This window comes from Pelodiscus sinensis, chromosome 2 (assembly GCF_052426305.1).
Source record: "Pelodiscus sinensis isolate ZL-2025 chromosome 2, ASM5242630v1, whole genome shotgun sequence".
Lineage (NCBI taxonomy): Eukaryota > Metazoa > Chordata > Testudines > Trionychidae > Pelodiscus > Pelodiscus sinensis.
In genome coordinates this window covers 64,642,953-64,662,953 of record NC_143053.1, presented here as the reverse complement: position 1 = coordinate 64,662,953, position 20,001 = coordinate 64,642,953, and the positions used below count along the sequence as shown (strand labels likewise).

General features: G+C 42.3%; 1 protein-coding gene across 3 annotated transcripts in view; it reads right to left on the bottom strand.

Annotated features, from left to right (window-relative positions):
- Window positions 1–5,301: 5,301 nt before the first annotated feature.
- TOX (thymocyte selection associated high mobility group box) overlaps window positions 5,302–20,001 on the bottom strand; it is a 293,213-nt gene continuing 278,513 nt past the window's right edge. Inside the window, exons 8-9 of one of the 3 annotated variants that reach the window (XM_006113629.5) lie at window positions 9,647–9,798; window positions 5,302–7,273 (exon numbers count right to left, since the gene is read on the bottom strand). In XM_006113629.5, the coding sequence (XP_006113691.1) occupies window positions 7,237–7,273; window positions 9,647–9,798 (189 nt within the window). In that variant the 3' untranslated portion in view covers window positions 5,302–7,236. Of the gene's footprint in view, window positions 7,274–7,312; window positions 8,881–9,646; window positions 9,799–20,001 lie in introns of those variants that run through there. The other 2 variants (XM_089776251.1, XM_089776250.1) reach the window with 2 other exon arrangements.

Here is a 20,001-nt window from a genome sequence, read left to right as displayed (position 1 = left end):
CTTGGCTGTTACCATTCTTCTCCTTCCCTCGCTCCCCCGGAAAAATAAAAAGAACATGGATCACTTTAGCTCTGCTAACACCAGGCACTTCTGAAAATACTTACTCTTGCTACCAAAGCATGTAAAAACCAACTGTTAACAAAAGTTTATTTTTAAAAACTGGGGCCATTTATTGTGTGGCTCTTGGGGAAACCTATTTGTAATACCATCTAAAACCTATAATAATGGAAGATCTCATAGCTTTAGAGATTGTAATACCATATAGAAACATCACAATAATTTTATCTGACCTGCTGCAGCATTCTGGTCAGAATTTCACCCAGTAATTCTATCATCGAGCCTCATAACTTGTGGCTGAACTAGAGCATATCTACACACAGTCTTCATTTAGATTCTGTGATAAGCTCTTCCAATAACTTATTTCCCTCCTAGTTAAAAATTGCTTTTCAGGTCCAGTTTGAAATGTTCTGATTTCTACTGCATCTGATGAGGATCCTTCAGCTTTGCTTGCTGTGGGCATGCCCTAGTTATTCTCCATAGCTATCCTAACTAGTCATCTGGCTGGCTGGCTTGCTGGAAAATGCTGGCGTTCAAAGGGTTACTAGATTACTTTGCATACAAAATTCACATCTGTTCTGGCAACTTATTTCAGCTTGATGCAACTTGAAAAGGTCGAGATTAATCCCAGCAAATCAGAGTTCTATTGGAAAGGCCAAATCAACTTTAATTGTAACACATTGGTATTGATATTGGCATTTAGTTGCAGTGGAATAGTATTCTTTCCATTGGCATTATTTGTTTCATTCTGAGCTATCAGTTATGGTCTATAACAAAAGCTAAACTGCCTTTTCAGTGACATTAAAAAAACAGTCTATATTTTTCTTTTTACAGGTTTCTATTGACCCAAGATATACAATGTGTATGTTTTATGACTTTTGGTTATCTGCAGACTGGGAAAGAATTGTAGATGAAACCCTTGGCTATTTTATGAAGATTAATGGTATCTACTATACTTTTTTCATATTACCCTATTTGTTGTCTTTATCTGCGATGGCCCATAGTGCCTGCGCAAAAGCCTGAGGAAGCATTAATTTTGGAATTGTGTCTTTCAGAAACCTTTGATCACAGTTTCCGACAGTTTTAAAAACTCTTTGCATGTAGCAGTTGCAAACTGTGGTTTATCTGTGTTCAGGAGGCGACTAACAGCATTACCCACTCCCTACATGTGGGCCATGTTCTTCTAGCACCTTTCTAACCACCTACTGGCTTCCGGTATCTCTTATCAGCTCAGCCATCAGCCATAAACTGACATTTTAGCTTTCAGAACCCAAAAAAAGTGACAGGCAGGGAGAAAGAGAGAGAAAAAGAGAGACTCATTTGGCAATAGTTTGCTCTTCTTGCTATTTGGCCTGGAGAAAGCTACTCAAAGTGGTATAAGATTGTTTAGTAACAGCTGGCAAGCACCCGGGTGTGAGCCTGATTTCCAGATATGACAGGCACTTACAGGAATGGTGCCAGATACAGCTGTTTAAAAGCCTTAATAAACAGCAAGTCAATACTAATCTTTGCCAAATTAATCTTTTCCTTGACAGCCCATCAGAGCAATTATGCTTGGGCTCATTGTAAACATACAACTGTCGGTGTGCAAGACTCTGATCTGCAGTATACTGTAGATTTGTGCACATAGTCTTTTTTCAGAACTGAAAGCTTTAAAAAAAATTTTTTCTAGCTACCTATGTTTCTCTGCATCGTATCAGTGGGAATGAAATTTCCGTTGTAAAATGACTTTCCAAACAAACCCTTAATAGAATGTGAAATGTTGACAGTTGTAGGATCCATGTGGCTGTGCAGTTACTAGTAGGTTTCTTTAATTAGGTAGTTACTGAGACAGATTCTGAAACGTTCCAAGTCTCACTTGTCCCTTGGTCTATGGAATAAGAATTATGTTTGAGTTGTGATTTATTGTTCTGCTGGATTATAGAAAACCAAACAAGATTTTGGAAAGGAGGGCAAATTCTGTAATATGGGAGTGTAGCTACAAAGCCAGGGCTCAATCCTTCGAGCTGCCGAGAGCCCTCCATGACCTCTAACTGAAGGACATGTGCTTTATGTTTTCTTCTATCGCCAGAAAAGTCAAATAGACTAAATGAATCAAATACTTACTGTGATGACGCTGCATGTGTATTCCATGTATTACAAAGGAGGCCAAGGATTAGGTCCACTGATGTGTACCATACAACTACTTCTTGCAGTCACTTTTCACTCTGTCAGCCGCCTAACTGGCATTGGCTCCCCTCCTCCCACCCCTGTTCCTTCAGAGCATGTGAAGGGCACTCACTGGGGTCAGGAGGGGTATGGAAGCGCTGAGGATTAAGTTGAGAGAGCCAGTCAGTTAGAGGTCCGATGCTGGACAGGGGCTGGTTGATGTTCATTGTCCCCACACCAGCTCTGCTGCAATTCCATAGGTCAGATAAGCCTGGTGCTATTTTACCTTCCCAGTGAAGGCCCCCTCCATTGGACTCAGAAAATGGGACGTGGGGGTTGCTCGGAGGCATGAATACTCAAGACCCACTGTAGATGACCTTGGCCCCTGTGCCACACCAGCAGGCTTTGCTAAAAATGAGTGTTTCCCTCACTTCCCAGGGAATTTACTGTGAAAAGTGGCTATCAGGCCCAATATCTGTTAAACCCCCATTGCTTTCAGTGAGTGCAGGACTGGGGACCTGCTGGGTAGTTGTGGGGATGTATCAGTGATGAATTTAAAGAGTTTACCTTCTGGCAAATCTTCCATGTCTATGGGGCAACCCCACAGGATTCTGGCAATAACAGTGGTTATTGCCTTTTATAAATTGTTGGAATGAAAATGGTTGTTAATTGGCTGTAATGGAAGACTTGATCTCCTATGGTGTTTGTCATTTTGACATCAAGTTAGATGCCTTAGTCAAGTTTGCGTTATTTATCTTAGTTTCATAGTGTTAATTGATAGGTTGTTTTTATTTCTGTATTCTTTACCTAGCACTCGGCTCTATATATGTGCCTTATCTGAGCATTCCTGAGCTGGAGTAAGGGTTGTAACACCATAGACTTCCATGGAGTATCACCTGTTACAAGGGCTGACTTTCATTGTTTGCCTCCATACTCAAAGTGTCTGCTATTGACCTTTCATATCTGCCAATTGTAGCTTCAAACCTCTATCTTTTCTCTGCAACTATGGCCATATGATGAACACAAGGTAGTTACTTTGATCCAGTCTGGTCACTTCAAGTGCAGTGATTTCACTATAATGAATTGAAATGCATCTACACAGCTTTCTATGTTGGTTTAAGGTATGTTTATCCTTATTCACGGCCCCTATGCAGTTCTGTCCTCCTTTAAATTAACTGTTCAGTATTATGAGCACATTTTCCATGGTGCAATGTTTTACCACTTAGCTCTATGATTTGTGATTTTTCTTGTGGTACACTGGGATGGATGTCTCCCAGAAACTATAGCCATTCTTGTGCTGAGAGTTCATATAAAAAATTCCCTCCTAGCATCTATTAATTTATGATTCATCTCCTAGTATCCACTAATATATATTCAGTCCCAGTAGTTCTTGTCCAGATAGGATGAATATGAAGCTCTCCAAAGAGGGCAATCTAGGCCAGAATTTCTAAAGATATCCTAGGCTTGTGGGGCATGGCTGTTAAGATAGGTATGTGAACTCACTGCCAGTTGATACTGAAAAAAGGCACTCCTGCCTGCCTGCCAGCATTTGAAAGGAGAGATGACATCCACTCAAGATGACCCTGAAGCAGTGGAGGGCACCCAAGACAGGCTGAGCTACATGTGAAGCAATGCAACATGAGAGGGTAGTTGGAGTCAGACATGGAATAGTCAGGAGTGTGTCCACATGAACCGTAACACAAACACACTCACGACACAATGGATTCACTCCTGTTCTTAGGAAGATTACTTACTTCAACATAAGAAGACAAACACATTCGTTTAAAAACAGGCTGCTTGTGGACTCAGGCATTTCAAGGTGAACCCCATGTAGACAAGATAAACACTGCCACTCTTTCTAAAGGCCAGGCTCCTACCAGTTTCAGGCTCAGAACTCCCACTGCAATCAGTGTGAACTGCAGGTTGATTAACCTCTCTTAACTGGGACTATCTGGTCTGGCAACATCTCTGGTCTGGCAGGACCATGGATGTCCCAGGACCAGAGTCCCAGTGGAGGGCTGGTGGCTGGGAGCTCTGCAGCGGGGCTAGAGACCATTGGCGGGGCTGCACTGTGGCAGTGAAACCAGGAGCCCAGCAGTAGGGCTGTTGCCCAGTGCCAACACTATGAGAGTGGGGTACAGAAGGCAGCGGGGCTGGAGCCAAGCAGCGAAACTGCCCTGCGAGACTGGGAGACAGTGGGGGCCACCTGGAAGCACAACCAAGAACCCGGTAGCCCTGCTAAAGCCAAGTGACTCAGCTGCCTGGAAGAACTGCAAGGCAGCGCAGCTGCCCCACGGGGCCAGAAGCCTGACCCCAGGGCTGCTTGATGGTGGGGCCAGAAATCTGGGAGTGGGGCTGCTCAGCAGCATAGCAAAAAGACCAGAAGCCCCACAGCCATGCAGCAAAGTTGCCTGGTGAGCCCGGGAAGCAGCGGGGCTGCCCAGTGAGGCTAAAGCCCAAGCACGGTTTGCTGCCCAGCGGCGCAACTGGACCCCAGCAGGGGGCTGCCGTGCAGGGATGGAGCCTGGCAGTGTGGCTGTGTATGCCGGCAGCAGGGCTGCCACAGTGGGGAAAGGAACCTGCATATGGAGGGCCCGGTGGCAGGGGGAAGCTGGCTGGGAGACTGGCAGCGAGGCCATGGCTGGGGGGTGGGTAGTGACTGGGGTGGGCCCAGAAATGAACTTCCCTGATCCGGCAAAATCCCTCATCCGGGATCGATCAGGTCCAAGAGTGCTGGACCACGGAGGTCCAACCTGAACTAATGTGCTTAAAGTCAAGCATGGACTTAACTACTTTGTGGGCCAGAGTGCTCAGCATGTTGTAGGCTCAAGCTCTTAAAGACTAAGACCAAGTAGCAGTGATTTCATACAGAATAAGTATTTTATTCATGGTGCATTTTTTATTTACATTAATTTTTGCTTGTATTTTGAATTCTGCTTGGATACTGTAATTAACAACTTTTACACCTTGTCTGCACAGCTGCTCTAAAAAGATTAAGGTAACACAGATCTTTTTCATAAAAGAAAAAAATCTGCCTGTCAAAGTTATAGCTGATTTTTCCCATCCCCAGTAATTATCTTCTCATTTTAGAACTGATGAAAGTGGAAAATGTAGTTTATTATAATATAATAAATAGAAGACATTGGGTAATTAGCAGTGCTGGTATATTTCTAAAGTACTAAACAGACAAACAATAAACTGTGAACTTAATCACGAGTTCTTATACAGTTCCAAGACAGGAAAATTAGAGCGCTCAGCTACAGTCATTTGAGTAATCACATCTGATCTGCATTATTTATTAGTTATTACATGCTCAAGTGATTCAGGTTGTACATTGCCTAAAATCATTCCAAAGCAAGCATACTGTACCATATGTTTTTTTAAAAAAGTTTGACTGGAGTACACAATATATAGTGAATCAGAATTGCTATTTTTATTTCACACAGGAAAGACAAATCAGTGGTATTCTTCATCATCAACTGGACAGGCATCCCAGTTGACATCCTTCAGTAATATGTTTTCCTAGCTATCCCTGATTTAAAACCTTGAGAATGCTCTATTTTGGCTTTCTTGCTCCTTATCCTACTGCCTTGTTACTCACTTCGCATTTTACCAAGTATTTGTGATACCCTCCTCAGCTCAGAGTAAAGTCACTCATCTCTTATTACAAGACCTTTTGCATTCGTTATAAAATGGCTGAAGCATGTTTGCTCCCTTTTCCAGTTTATTTATTTTTATTTCATTTTACTGATTACCCAAAACTGATTGAGCTCCAAGAAGCATCATTTAAAAGATGGTACCATTTGTTTTATTTAGCCTTAGGAGTTCATTTTGGGCAACTCCCAGTTACAATGCATTAAAAAGGGAACTGTTTAAAATATTTTTTTCCATTTTCCACCAACAAAAGAAATGCAGAAATAAGTGTTGGGTACTTTTATCTTCTGCCAGAAAAAGCAGGTTTGGCTTGATTCATGTAATTGAAAAACTAAATAAAGTATTCACATCAGTTGTGAATAATTTTTGCCAGCAAAAGTTAACACAAAGAAACCTCTTTAAAATGCTAACAAATTTACTTACAAACACCTATATTTATTATTTCATAAATAGGCGCAACAGGTTCCATTAAAAAAAAAGATTAAATACAGACACAGTATGAAGAAACAATAATACATAGCCATGTGTAAAGGTTATAATTTAGCTGTCTCCAATCTGTTTCTGCATCTAATAAAATATCAAGTAAGCATTTGGCAGTTTTACACATAAAAGGATTTAAATGATGTTTACTAACCATAACACATAAAGTGATTTCTTTAAAAAAAGCATTTTTAGGCAGTATAAAATAAATGTGTTTGCTCTTTCCCAAGACTAGTTTTTTTCACCCTTTTATCTATTTAATGAGACAAAGCCAATATTTTTAATTAACATCATTTGGGAATACTATTTTTTTCCAAATACTTTGAAAATATAGAACTATTAGTCAGTTGTTTAAAAATGAAGTAAAAATATGAATGTTTGCCAATTTAACCCCTATTGTGAGCCAGTTTCAATTACAATTAGCTACAAAAAACATTCACATTTTATACTCTAGGAGAGTGTAACATAGATGCTATTTACAAACTTGCTATGACTGCTACATCAAGCCATTTAAAAAGTCTTTAGTAGTTTCATATAAACACCCATTATGAAAACCAATGGAAAATCCAGGACTTTTATCTACAGTTGCTAAGGCAGTTACTAGCGCAGCACTTCACAGCAAAAACCAACATAAAATCTGAGTAGTCCAATTTTCCTTCAGGAAAGAAGAAAAGCAATGTCCGTTAAAGGAGCTCTGAGAAAAAAAAAATAAAAAAGAAAGAAAAAAGCAAGACTATTTTTTTTCCAGAGTGGGTGACCCACAAGCTCAAATAGTCCTAAGTGCTTAGCAACTTGTATTTTCTAATAAAATGCAGAACTGCCTTGACTGCATAAAGCAATCTGTGATGAAAAGACTTCCCTGCAATCCTCAGCAGAAAGGAGAGGTTTTCCAGATTTTCAGGTAAGGTACAGTGCTTTGTCCCTCTGCATGCCCCTGTTAAAAAAGAAACAGAGCAAACACTATTTTTAAACCTTTCACGTTTTAATTAGTCCTGTCATCTCACAAGAAAGAAATCTGTCATATTTTGGGCACCGCTAGTTTAAGCCATCCCACTAAAGTACTGGTTGTACTGCCATAACAAAAACAATACAAATGCTATCATGTTTACCTCCATAGCACTACTGGAGAATCTCCAAGAAAGTGTACTAGCTGACTGACACAGCCTCCCAACACCCAGCGAGGTAGGGAAATGTTATGGTCCCCATTTTCAGATAAGGAAACTGAAGTGAAGAAAGATTAAGTGACTGCCTCAAGATGACACAGGAAGGTTGTGGCCGAGCCAAGCTCAGAACTATTGTTTCCCGGCTAGTGAAGGTGCTCTCTGTACATAGATTGCCACCTATTTGTACTGGACCAGGGGTTCCCAAACTTTTTGACACCGGGGACCAATAAATCCATTCAAGAGCTTTTGGAGGACCGGTAACATGTATTTACATATTTGCATATTCATTAAGCAAATGATGAATATGCAAATACATTGTTTCTGGTCCTCCCAAAGCCCCAGTGCCAACTTTAAACCACAGAAAAGTCAGTCGGGGCCACACACGTGAGATAAAAAAACACAACCCCTCCAAACTCCTCAAACCTCACTAATGTGGCCCCAGCTGTGCTTGTGTGTGCTGGGACAGAGTTCTGGGGAAGGGTGCCAATGAGTGCTGGGGCAGGAGACAGGGTGCTTGTGGGTGCTGGGGCAGGGTACTTGTGGGAGTCTGGGGGGGGAGGGGACAGGGACCAATACCTGGGGATCCTGTAATTGCCAAGGCCCAGGAAGTGCATGGGCTGCTCCCCCGTCCCCCAATCAGCGGCACGGTACCTGACACGCTGGTCCATTGCATGCCTGATGCTTTCCTGCGTGGGGTAGGGGGAGTCCCAGACCACGCCATCCCCAACTGCTCGGGCAGCGCGCACCTTGCTCCTCTGCTCCCCATGTGCCGACTGAGCAGCCAGAGCCGGCGCAATCCTGGATCCCCACCCACTCCCCTACACACAGGAAGGCAGCAAGGGAACAAAGTCCCCATGCATGATGAACCAGCATTTTAGGTATTGCGCTGACTGTTGGTGTAGGGGGGAGAGCAGCCTCTGCACTTCCGGGACCTGGCGTGCAGCTGCAGAACTGCCCCCACGACCCATCAGGAAGCCTGCACTACCTCTGTGGTCCCTGGAGGTAGCATCAGCGTGGCTTGCATCTTGGGAACTGGGGGCAGTGAGGCAGGCTCTCTTGCAAAAATATTTCTGAGGCCTGGTATTTTTTTTTCCATGGACCGGTATCGGGCCACAGACCATAGTTTGAGAAATGCTGTACTGGACTATATATGATGTGAAGAGGGGCTGTTAGCTACCTCTGTGGTGGGGAGGCATGCCAGAGGTTAGGAAGAGGCAGGCTAGGAATCTGAGCATATTAGGCACTGCAACTACCTGCTGAAGACTGGTGGGGAATTCACAGAAAATTGTCACCTGCCACCCACCAACATGTCAGGGATTCCTGGAGTAGCCTCAGAAGTCTGTCATCATGGTTCCATTGAAGTTGTGCTGCATGGGATCTAGAGGAGAGGGTATTAAGAGGCACCAGAGCCTTGGTAGAGGTATAGGGCTTCTGTGGTATAGGATGACACTGAGGCTATTTCATTGCTATGTAGACTTCCAGGTTTGAGCTTTAGCCTGATGTCTGGGACCTTCCCCCTTGTAGGGACCCACAGCCTAGACTGCAGCCTGAGCTCAGAAGCCAACACAGCAATGAAAGGGCCCCACAGCCTGATCCCAGCAAGCCTGAGTTGGCTGCTGGGGTTTTCTTTGCTGTGTAGACACACCCTGTGCCTCTGGTACATCTCCTGAGATTCATTCTTTTTGTTTCTGTGTAGGTTCTGTGTAGTATCTGAGCATCATGGGCCTCGTCCCATTGGGGAGAAAATTCCACCCAGTGATGGGAAAATTTGTAAGAAAATTCTATGAGGGAAGCGTTGACACATTTCCCTGTTGGCACAGCCCTGGCCAAACAGGAGAGAATGATCTGGCTCTCCCAATTTTATCCTTTAATTATCAAATTGCAGTTTTCTGGCAAGTAACATGCATTTATTTGAAATAAAGCAATAGCAATCTTTAATAATATAATTGTTGAACACTTGCTTTCATACAGTACTTCAGTTGCTAAATAAATACAGCACCAATATCTATCCCCTTCTTTAAAAAAAAACAATAACAAAACCCAAAACAGTAGAGAAACAGGCAATAGAGTTATTTCTTGCCCCATGCCAGACATTCGTGTCATAAAGGTGGCTCAACACAAGGTGGCATTCATTGGCTGCTTACCCATTACTGCAGTAGTCATTATTCCAGTCCACAGTCTGTGCTGGAGGATTTCTGCACCCTGAACGAACATACTCCATTGCTTGAGTGACAACTTGTGCAGCTGTAGATGTTGGGTTGATGATATTCTGATAATCAGGTTGAAGAGTAAATCCCTATAAGAAAAAGGAAGCCAATACAATGTACAATAAACTGAGCAACAGTTTAGGTACAAAAATCTTTTTAAAGTAGCACGTGTAGAGCAAAATGTCAGGGTGTGTCTACACTGTACCCATAGCTTGAAATGAGCTATGCAATTTGAGCTATGCAAATTGTGTGGCTTATTTTGAGTGTATTTCGAAATAGCTTATTTAGAAATTTGGCACTTTCTATATAGGCATTATACAGTGTCTTGTTTAAAAGATGCAGAATAGCTATTTCAGGATACCGGAAATATCCCGAAATTGCACCTCTGTCTAGACATATCCTCAGAGTCCTTTGCCTTGGCAAACTTAAAACAGGTAGAATGTGTGTGGATGGTTTTACTTGATTTGGGAAACAAAACGAACTATCTTGTTAAATTACACACTTGGAACTAAGAGCCATGGAACAGAATCAAATGAAAAGTAAAGGACAACTGAATCAACATGGGGGAGGGGGAGGTGAGTCTGTTTGTGCCATAGACTTTGCATTTTGATTAAACCTAAGGATTCACTAGTAGTTAATTCCCAGAATATGCAACAGAATCTTTTTGAAGGATACAGGCAGCAGGTGGCTGAGTGTTTTATTAGACTATACCTATTCACATATTGTTCTCTAAACCCTTTTTCTTCATTCAGTCACAAAGGGACCATCTGCTTCGTCTTTTATTTGTACTTCTTTCTCAACTAAACAAAAATTCAACCAAAGCTTTTTAACAGTTGCTGCACTAATGTAGCAAAAGCTATTTGAAACCAACAAGAAGAGGAAACAAACAGAGAATGCAAATATATATATATATATATATATATATATATAGTAACTGACAAGCGATAATGGTTTTTGGCATATTCTTTCAATATACTAGCATGTTTAAACTGTCTTTCAAAACTAAGAGAGTTGTTAGAATTTCAAGGGCACCATGTATTGATTTAATATACTAAGAATATCCTAAATAAACATAAAGAATGTTTCCATAAGGTTAGAAGTACTTCATAGTTAAGAACATATGAATGTAATATTAAACCAACTTGTGGTTGCTGGAAGAAAATTCAGATCAAACTCAGTACTCGGGCAAGCAGATAAAATTCCCACTGAAGTCAATAGGAGGTGCACCTGCTAAAGCAAAGGTTGAATCTGGTCTAACATATTTAGTTTGAAAATCCACTCTTTCTGGCCAGAGTTAATATATGGCATACTTGTGCCTAAATGAATGACTTTTTAGTTTAAGTGTTTTGTAGGTGGTTGCTTTATATATTCTTTTTCATAGGAAAGGCTGCTGGGGAGATTTATTTCCTATTTCTGATTTAATAAATAAGCCATGTAAGTAAGGGTATGTCTACACTAACACCCTAGTTCGAACTAGGGTGGTTAATGTAGGCAACCGGAGTTGCAAATGAAGCCCGGGATTTGAATTTCCCGGGCTTCATTTGCATATTGCCGGGCGCCGCCATTTTTAAATGTCCGCTAGTTTGGACTCCGTGCCCGCGGCTACACGCAGCACAAACTAGGTAGTTCGGACTAGGCTTCCTATTCCAAACTGCCGTTACTCCTCGTGGAGTTTGTGCCGCGTGTAGCCGCGGGCACGGAGTCCAAACTAGCGGACATTTAAAAATGGCGGCGCCCGGCAATATGCAAATGAAGCCCGGGAAATTCAAATCACGGGCTTCATTTGCAACTCCGGTTGCCTACATTAACCACCCTAGTTCGAACTAGGGTGGTAGTGTAGACATACCCTAAGTAATTAAGAAAGAAGGAAAGAAAGAAAAAGATTTTTAGTTGCTGTTTGGCCCCTAAGAAAGAACCTCTTTTAAAAACAAAATGTCACTTCCCTCTTCAAATCATTCCACTGGCTCCCTGTTTTTCACTGTATTACATTTGAGTTTCTTATTAATACCTTCAAAGCTTTTTAGAGCTCTGTTCCACCTGCTTATCTGATGTCTTATCATGCCCCCACATTATTCCACCAAAAATGATCACCATCTTATCCACTTCTCCTACAATCTTCTCCAGACCTTCTTCCACACTATGCATACCAAGCTCTCCATTTTCTCTTTCAAATCCTACCAGAAAATCTACTTATACTGTGAGGGATGATTGCAAACCACTGTCCAACTAATGGTGGATAGGTTGTGGGATAACCTACTTGAGGCACTACTGGAATATAAATAATGCTTCATAATTACAAACAATAAGGGTGCAATATTCTATGATCTTTAATTGAGCAAAATTCCCATTGATTTTTATCAGAGACAGAATCAAATGAAAAAGAGTCTAACACATCAGGAAATGGCAGACAGATAAATAGTGACACATTTTTAAAGTGCATATACACAAATGCTAGAAGTCTAAATAATAATATGGGTGAACTAGAGTGCCTAGTTTTAAAGGAGGATATTGATATAATAAACATCACGGAAACTTGGTGGAATGACAATTAATGGGACACAGTCATACCAGGGTACAAAATATATCGGAAGGATAGAACAAGTTGTGCTGGTGGGGAAGTGGCACTATACATGAAAGAAAATGTAGAATCAAATGAAGTAAAAATCTTAAATGGGCCTAAATGTTCCATAGAATCTCTATGGATAGTAATTCCACACTCCAGTAATAAGAATATAGCAGTAGGGATATATTATCGACCACCTGATCAGGACAGTGATAGTGACTGTGAAATGCTAAGGGAGATTAGAGAGGCTATCAAAATAAAAAAACCCAATAATAGTGGGGGATTTGAACTATCCCCATATTGACTAGGTACACGTCACCTCAGGACGGGATGAAGAGATAAAATTTCTTGACTGCTTAAATGACTGCTTCTTGGAGCAGATGGTTTTGGAACCCACAAGGGGAGAGGCTATTCTTGATTTAGTCCTAAGCGGAGCACAGGATCTGATTCAAGAAGTAAATATAACTGGACCGCTTAGAAACAGTGACCATAATGTAATAAACTGTAACATTCCTGTGGTGAAAAAAACACCTCAGCAGCCCAACACTGTAGCATTTAACATCAGAAAGGGGAACTACACAAAAAATGAGGAAGTTGTTTAAACAGAAATTAAAAGGTACAGTGACAAAAGTAAAATCTCTGCAAACTGCATGAAAACTTTTGAAAGACACCATCATAGAGGCCCAATTAAAATGTATTCCCCAAATTAAAAAACACAGTAAGAGAACCAAAAAAGTGCCACCATAGCATAACAACCAAGTAAAAGAAGCAGTGGGAGATAAAAAAACATATTTTAAAAAGTGGAAGTCAAATACCAGTAAGGAAAATAGAAAGGAGCATAAACTTTGTCAAATTAAGTGTAAAAATATAATAAGAAAAGCCAAATAGGAGTTTGAAGAACAGCTAGCCAAAAACTCCAAAAGTAATAGCAAAATGTTTTTTAAGTACATCAGAAGCAGGAAGCCAGCTTAACAATCAGTGGGGCCATTGGATGATCGAGGAGCACTCAAAGATGATAGTCACTGAAGAGAAGCTAAATGAATTATTTGCTTCAGTCTTTATGGCTGAGGATATTGGGGAGATTCCCAAACCAGAGCCATTCTTTCGCCATTCTTTTGCTAGGTGACAGATCTGAGGAATTGTCTCAGATTGAGGTAATTAGAGGAGGTTTTGGAACAAACTGATAAACTTAACAGGAACAAGTCACTGGAACCAGATGGCATTCACTCAAGAGTTCTGAAAAAACTCAAATTGGAAATTGTAGAACTATTAACTATCATTTGTAACCTATCCTTTACATTAGCTTCCATACCTAATGACTAGAAGATAGCTAATACGACGCCAATATTTAAAAAGGGCTCGAGAAGTGATCCTGGCAATTACAGGCCAGTAAGTCTAATCAGTACTGGGCAAATTAGTTAAAACTATAGTAAAGAATAACATTGTCAAACACACAGATGAACATTATTTGTTGCGGGAAAGTCAACATGGTCTCTATAAAGGGAAATCATGCCTTATTAATCTGTTAGAGTACTTTGAGGGGGTCACAAACATATGGACAAGGTGGATCCAGTAATTATATTATAATTGGATTTCCAGAAAGCCTTTGACAAGGTCCCTCACCAAAGGCTCTTAAGTAAATAAGTTATCATGGGATAAAAGGGAAGGTCCTTTCATGGATTGAAAACTAGTTAAAACATAGGAAACAAAGGATAGGAATAAATGGTCAGTTTTCAGAATAGAGAGCGGTAACTAGTGGGGTCCCCTATGAGTCTGTCCTGGGACCAATTCTATTCAACTTATTTATAAATGATCTAGAGAATGGGGTATAAAGTGAGGTGGCAAAATTTGCAGACGATACCAAACTGCTCAAGACAGTTAAGACCAAAGCAGACTATGAAGAGCTTCTAAAAGATTTCAACAAACTAAGTGATTGAGCAACAAAACAGCAAATGAAATTTAATGTTGATAAATGTAAACTAATGCACATTGGAAAAAATAATCCCAAGTATACATACAATATGATGGGGACTAATTTAGCTACAATTACTCAAGAGAGAGATCTTGGAGTCATTGTGAATAGTTCTCTGAAAACATCCACTCAGTATGCAGCAGCAGTCAAAAAAGCAAATAGAATGATAGGAGTCATTAAAAAGGGATAGAAAATAAGACAGAAAATATCTTATTGCCTCTACATAAAACTATGGTATGCCCACATCTTGAATACTGCGTACAAATATGGTAGCCTCATCTCAAAAAAGATATACTGGCATTGGAAAAGGTTCAGAAAAGGGCAACAAAAATGATTAGAGGTTTGGAATGGGTTGCATATGAAGAGAGATTTAAAAGACTTGGACTTTTCAGCTTAGAAAAGAGGAGATTAAGGGATGGCGATATGATAGAGGTCTATAAAATCATGACTAGTGTGGAAAAAGTGAATAAGGAAAAGTTATTTATTCCCACAATATAAGAACTAGGGGTCACCAAATGTAATTAATAGGCAGCAGGTTTAAAATAAACAAAAGGAAGTTTTTCTTCACTCAATGCACAATCAACCTGTAGAACTCCTTCCCAGAGGATGCGGTGAAGACTAGGACTTTAACAGGGTTCAAAAAATGCTAGATAGATTCATGGAGGTTAGATCCATCAATGGTTATTAGCCAGGATTGGTAGGAATGGTGATCCAAGCCTCTGTTTCTCTGGAGGTGGATGACAGGGGAGGGATCATGTAAGGATTACCTATTGTGTTCCCTTCCTCTGGGCATGTGGTATTGGCCACTGATGGAAGACATGATACTGGGCTGGATGGACCATTTTTCTGATCCAGTATGGGCATTCTTATGTTCTTAGAGTTTTTCTTGATTGAAAACCATAGAATTGGGTCTTGTTACATTATAATAAATTGTATATAAAACATTAGTCTTGGGCAGGCCTGCCAACATTAGGGGGTGATGGCGGTGGTTGGAGGGAAAGAGGACAATTGCCCTGGGGCTCAGTGATTCTAAAGAATCCGGGACTACTACTATGATGATGGCCCTTTAGAATTGCTAACGGAGCCCCACATGGTATGCTCCAGAGTTCCACACCGCCCATTCTGGCTGACTCTGAGGGTGGCGGAGGGAGGGGGCACCGCACCATCCTTGCAGTGCTGTGGGCTGGCTGCCCAAGCTTCTTCCACCTGAGGTTCTGCCCCTTCTGGGAGTGCAGAGACAGTTTTGCCCTCCACCCCCGCACATTGCTGAAGTGCCTCATGGTCTTAGGGACATTGCTAATTCTGTTAAAAGAGGAAACTATAAAAAAGAGCTTGCTCTCAGGCATTTAGAATTATCTTTGTACCTTGGAGGTACATGCTTCTCAATGATCTTTTACCATCTTTATGAAACAAACATATACACAGCTAAGACAGATGGTTCCTCAAGGTCAGAGGAAGAGAACAACAATACAACACTAGAAGCACTTTGGCTAAAGTAATAAACTAAGGACAAATACAAATCTTGAGAGTGAAAGGAGTGTTCTGTGAGTAAGACACTGGCCTGATACTAATTGGGCTCTGATTCCAGGCTCTGCCCCAGAGTTCTTGTGTGACCTTGGATAAGTCACTTTAGCTCCAATCTTGCAAAGTTTATACATGTGATTAGTCTCACAGGGTATGTCTACACTACCCCGCTAGTTCGAACTAGCGGGGTAATGTAGGCATACCGCACTTGCAAATGAAGCCCGGGATTTGAATTTCCCGGGCTTCATTTGCATAAGCGGGGAGCTGCCATTTTTAAATCCCCGCTGGTTCGAACCCCGTGTAGCGCGGCTACACGGGGCTCGAACTAGGTAGTTCGGACTAGGTAGTCCGAACTAAGTAGTTCGGACTAGGTTCCTACTCCGAACTACCGGTACACCTTGTTCCATGAGGTGTACCGGTAGTTCGGAATAGGAACCTAGTCCGAACTACCTAGTTCGAGCCCTGTGTAGCCGCGCTACACAGGGTTCGAACCAGCGGGGATTTAAAAATGGCGGCTCCCCGCTTATGCAAATGAAGCCCGGGAAATTCAAATCCCGGGCTTCATTTGGAAGTGCGGTATGCATACATTACCCTCCTAGTTCGAACTAGGAGGGTAGTGTAGACATACCCACAGAGTTGGTATTATCTGTGCTGAAATGTATGATTATGCTTCAGTGCTTTGCTGTGCCTCAGTTCTCCAATATGTAAAACAGGGGTAATAATTCTTCCTGTTCTGCAGTCTTGATCTGTCATGTCTATTTGGGCTTCACTGAAGTTATCTGCTCTCCTCAACTCTTCCATCAGCCCACCTCAGGGGACAGATCAAACAATAACAAACTACAGTAAACTTCCGATAATCCGGCACCTTTAGGTCCCAGGGGGTGCCGGATTATCAGATATGCCGGACTATCAGAAGGGGGCGCTATGAGGGGTCTGGAGTGGGGTGGGAGGGGATGCCACTCCGGACCCCTCATAGCCCCCCTTACGATAGTCCGGCTCTGCCCCAGGCGTCCCTGATTCAGCCACTGCTGGTCAGGTTCAGCAGCAGCTGAATTGGGGATGCCTGCAATAGAGCAGCTGGGGTGCTGCCAGGTTAGTTCCGCAGCGCCTAGGGGCGGCGCTACGGCACCAACCCAGCAGTACTCCAGCTGCTCTAGGGGACGCCTGGGGCAGAGCAGCTGGAGTGCTGCCAGGTTGGTCCCGCAGCGCCAAAGGACAGGCTTCCTGGAATCAGCCGCTGATCTGTTTCAGCAGCGGCTGACTCGGGGACCCCTAGGGCAGAGCAGCTGGGGTCCTGCCGGGTTGGTCCCGCAGTGCCGTCCTTTGGCGCTGCGGGACCAACCCGGCAGCACTCCAGCTGCTCTGCCCCAGGCATCCCCAAGAGCAGCTGGGGTGCTGCCGGGTTGGTCCCGCAGCCCCGAGGGGCAGTGCTATGAGACCAACCCGGCAGCACCCCAGCTGCTCTGCTCCTGGCTTCCCCGATTCAGCTGCTGGTCAGTTTCAGCAGCAGCTAAATGGGGGAAGCCTGTCCGGCTGCCCCAGCACTTCCGGGTTCCTGATGGTGCCGGACCATCAGGAGTCCCGGAGCATTGGATGCCAGACTAATGGAGTTTTACTGTACTCAAAAGAGCCTCAAACAACACTCAAGTTGCACAGAGAGCTTTGATTACAGCAGTCTCCAATGCATTTCTGCCTTCAGCACAGATAGTCCTTGAGCTTTGACCCATCATGGGTCACAGTTAGCTTTACTTTAAAGGCCCATTTTACTTGAGAATTGTGTGTGTGGATGAGAACTGGGTTCTAGGCATCACTCGAGCTAACACTGAAGTGAAGACATGCCTTTAAATTGTAAACGCTTCAAGTTAAGAACTATCTCTTATTCTGTATGAACAGTCTTTGACTAAATGGGGCTCTGATCTTAGTTAAGGCTTTGTGGGGTTATTATAATATGAATATTGCTGAGCACATATATACCAAAGTGAAATATAATTTAAGAATTCCAGAACTACTCAAAATGAAGGGCCAAAAAATTATGATCATATCCAAAACGTAAATATTAAATATTTCAGCCTTTTCACATGCTGCAAATATATATATGTCCAATATAGGAAGACAGCCTCATATTAGGCTTGTAATAAATATTTGTGCATTATTTATGTAACTCCTTAACACACAATGATGAAATAAAAAGTGTTCAGAAAATGAGTGCTTAGAGGTCTAATTAAACAATGCTGAATGTTTTGCATTGTAATACTCAAGAGAAAAATCACCAACTGTTTTGCAACATGCCTAGAATTTTAAATTTCATTTTCGTGTGCCAGATTGAAATAAAAATAGGGAACTTGATAAAGATTAATTTGGTGTCAGAAGGGACATTTGCTCTTTAATTAGATTTCTCTAGCCCTCACAGTTTTGTTGCACCACTATAGCAAGTCCTAAAAAGCCTGCAGCAGAACTAAACAGTGATCCTCATCTCCACACTTTACTGGGAACTAATTTCATTTCCTGCCTGTCTGGAGAGGTATTTTCAACAGGCATCAATGTTTTTGTCTTCACAACTGATTTATTCATCAATCTCAATGTGATTTTTTTTAAACCTTTAAATTACATCCAAATCCTAAAGCATCTGTTTATTACACAAGGAAATTGAAAATCTGTCTGTGTGATATCATACAAAGATTTTCCCTTAAGGTTATAAAGGAAGTTGACAGATATTAATGATTTTTTTCTCTTGACCTCATTCGAAGACATAGTGTAACAAAAAGGGGAAGAAATCTGGACATATACAGCAGGGCCATGAGTTTATTTTATAAAATATATAGTAGAAAAAATGAGACTATTATTTCTGGCAGGCTATGCAATCACATTGGAGTATACATTTATTTTCTAAAATAAGCCCCAACAACCAAACGTATACGGAAATGAGCCATTATTTTTTTTTAAAACAGTGTACATTAATCTTCCACCTTTTTTTTCTCTTAACACACTATCTGGGCATTAGACAATAAAAGCCGTGTTTCAGCTGATCCTGCATGTTTACAAAGCTGGGACAGAGGTGATAAAGAGCCTTCCTCCCCACCACAGGGTCATCGCTATCAGGAGGTGGATGAGGCAAGCAGGTGCTATGCTGGACTAATTCCAGTGTCAGCCCTAGGCTAGCCTTTCGAGTAAGGGCAAGGGGTGGCTGGGACAGGACAACACCATGTCCCCATCCTTCTCTGCACAGTCCAACAGAGCACAGAACGTTTAAGAGTGGGGAGTGAATAGGAGGGTGCACCAATGTCTGCAGAGGGAAGGAAGGGATGAATATCCTTTCAAAGGGCCAACAGACTAAGCACATGTTTCCCCCGAGCCCTGAATTTCAGCCAGAATCCTTGACGACACCCAAGTGAAGTCAATGGTGTAAAGCTGATACCTGATCCACAGGTAGGGTTGTCAGGTGTCCAGTTTTCTACCGGAGAGTCCAGTATTTGCGCCCTCTGTCCAGTAGAAAAATTCAGAAAATACCGGACATGTGCAATCCTTCCTAGGAGTACAGGATCTTTCAAAAAGGCGCCCCATTGTTGAAAAAACCACGTTTAAACTGCAGTTTCAGTTTCGAAATGACTCTGGTTCGAAACAGCGCCATGACGCAATTATGCAAATGAAGCACAGGATATTTAAATCCCTGCCAACAGAGGGGTGTAGTTTAGACGTAGCCTCTGAGCCAGCACCGCTTCCCACAGCTCCCCTTGGCTGGAAACGATGAACCGCAGCCAATGGGAGTTATAAGGCTCCATGCCTATGGACGTTTAGATAAACAAAGCACCTTGTGGCCCCCCAGTGGCTTATCCAGGTGGGCCCGTGACCCAACTTTAAAAATCCCTAAACTACACCACCAGATTGTCTGGAAGGGCCAGCAGACTGGCTCTTAAACCAGCAAAATGCAGTTTCTGTGCTCATGCTCATCACTGTGACTATTCTTGTGTTGCCTTGTTCCTGCTTCCCCTACCTTGCATCCTGACTTGTCACAGCCCTATCCCTGGCTGAAAACTCCCCTTTCCAATTGCCCTGGAGATTCTGGCTTTGATCACTTGACTCCCAGCTGTGGTAACCAGTTCCTAACCTCTGGCCTGACTCTTGGCTCTGTTTTCTGACTACTGCCTCCAGCACTGACCCTAGCCCCCAATTTCCAATGCTCAGTTCTTGATGCTCCAACTGCTAAGCCTGATGCCTACTCAACCTCTAGGTTAG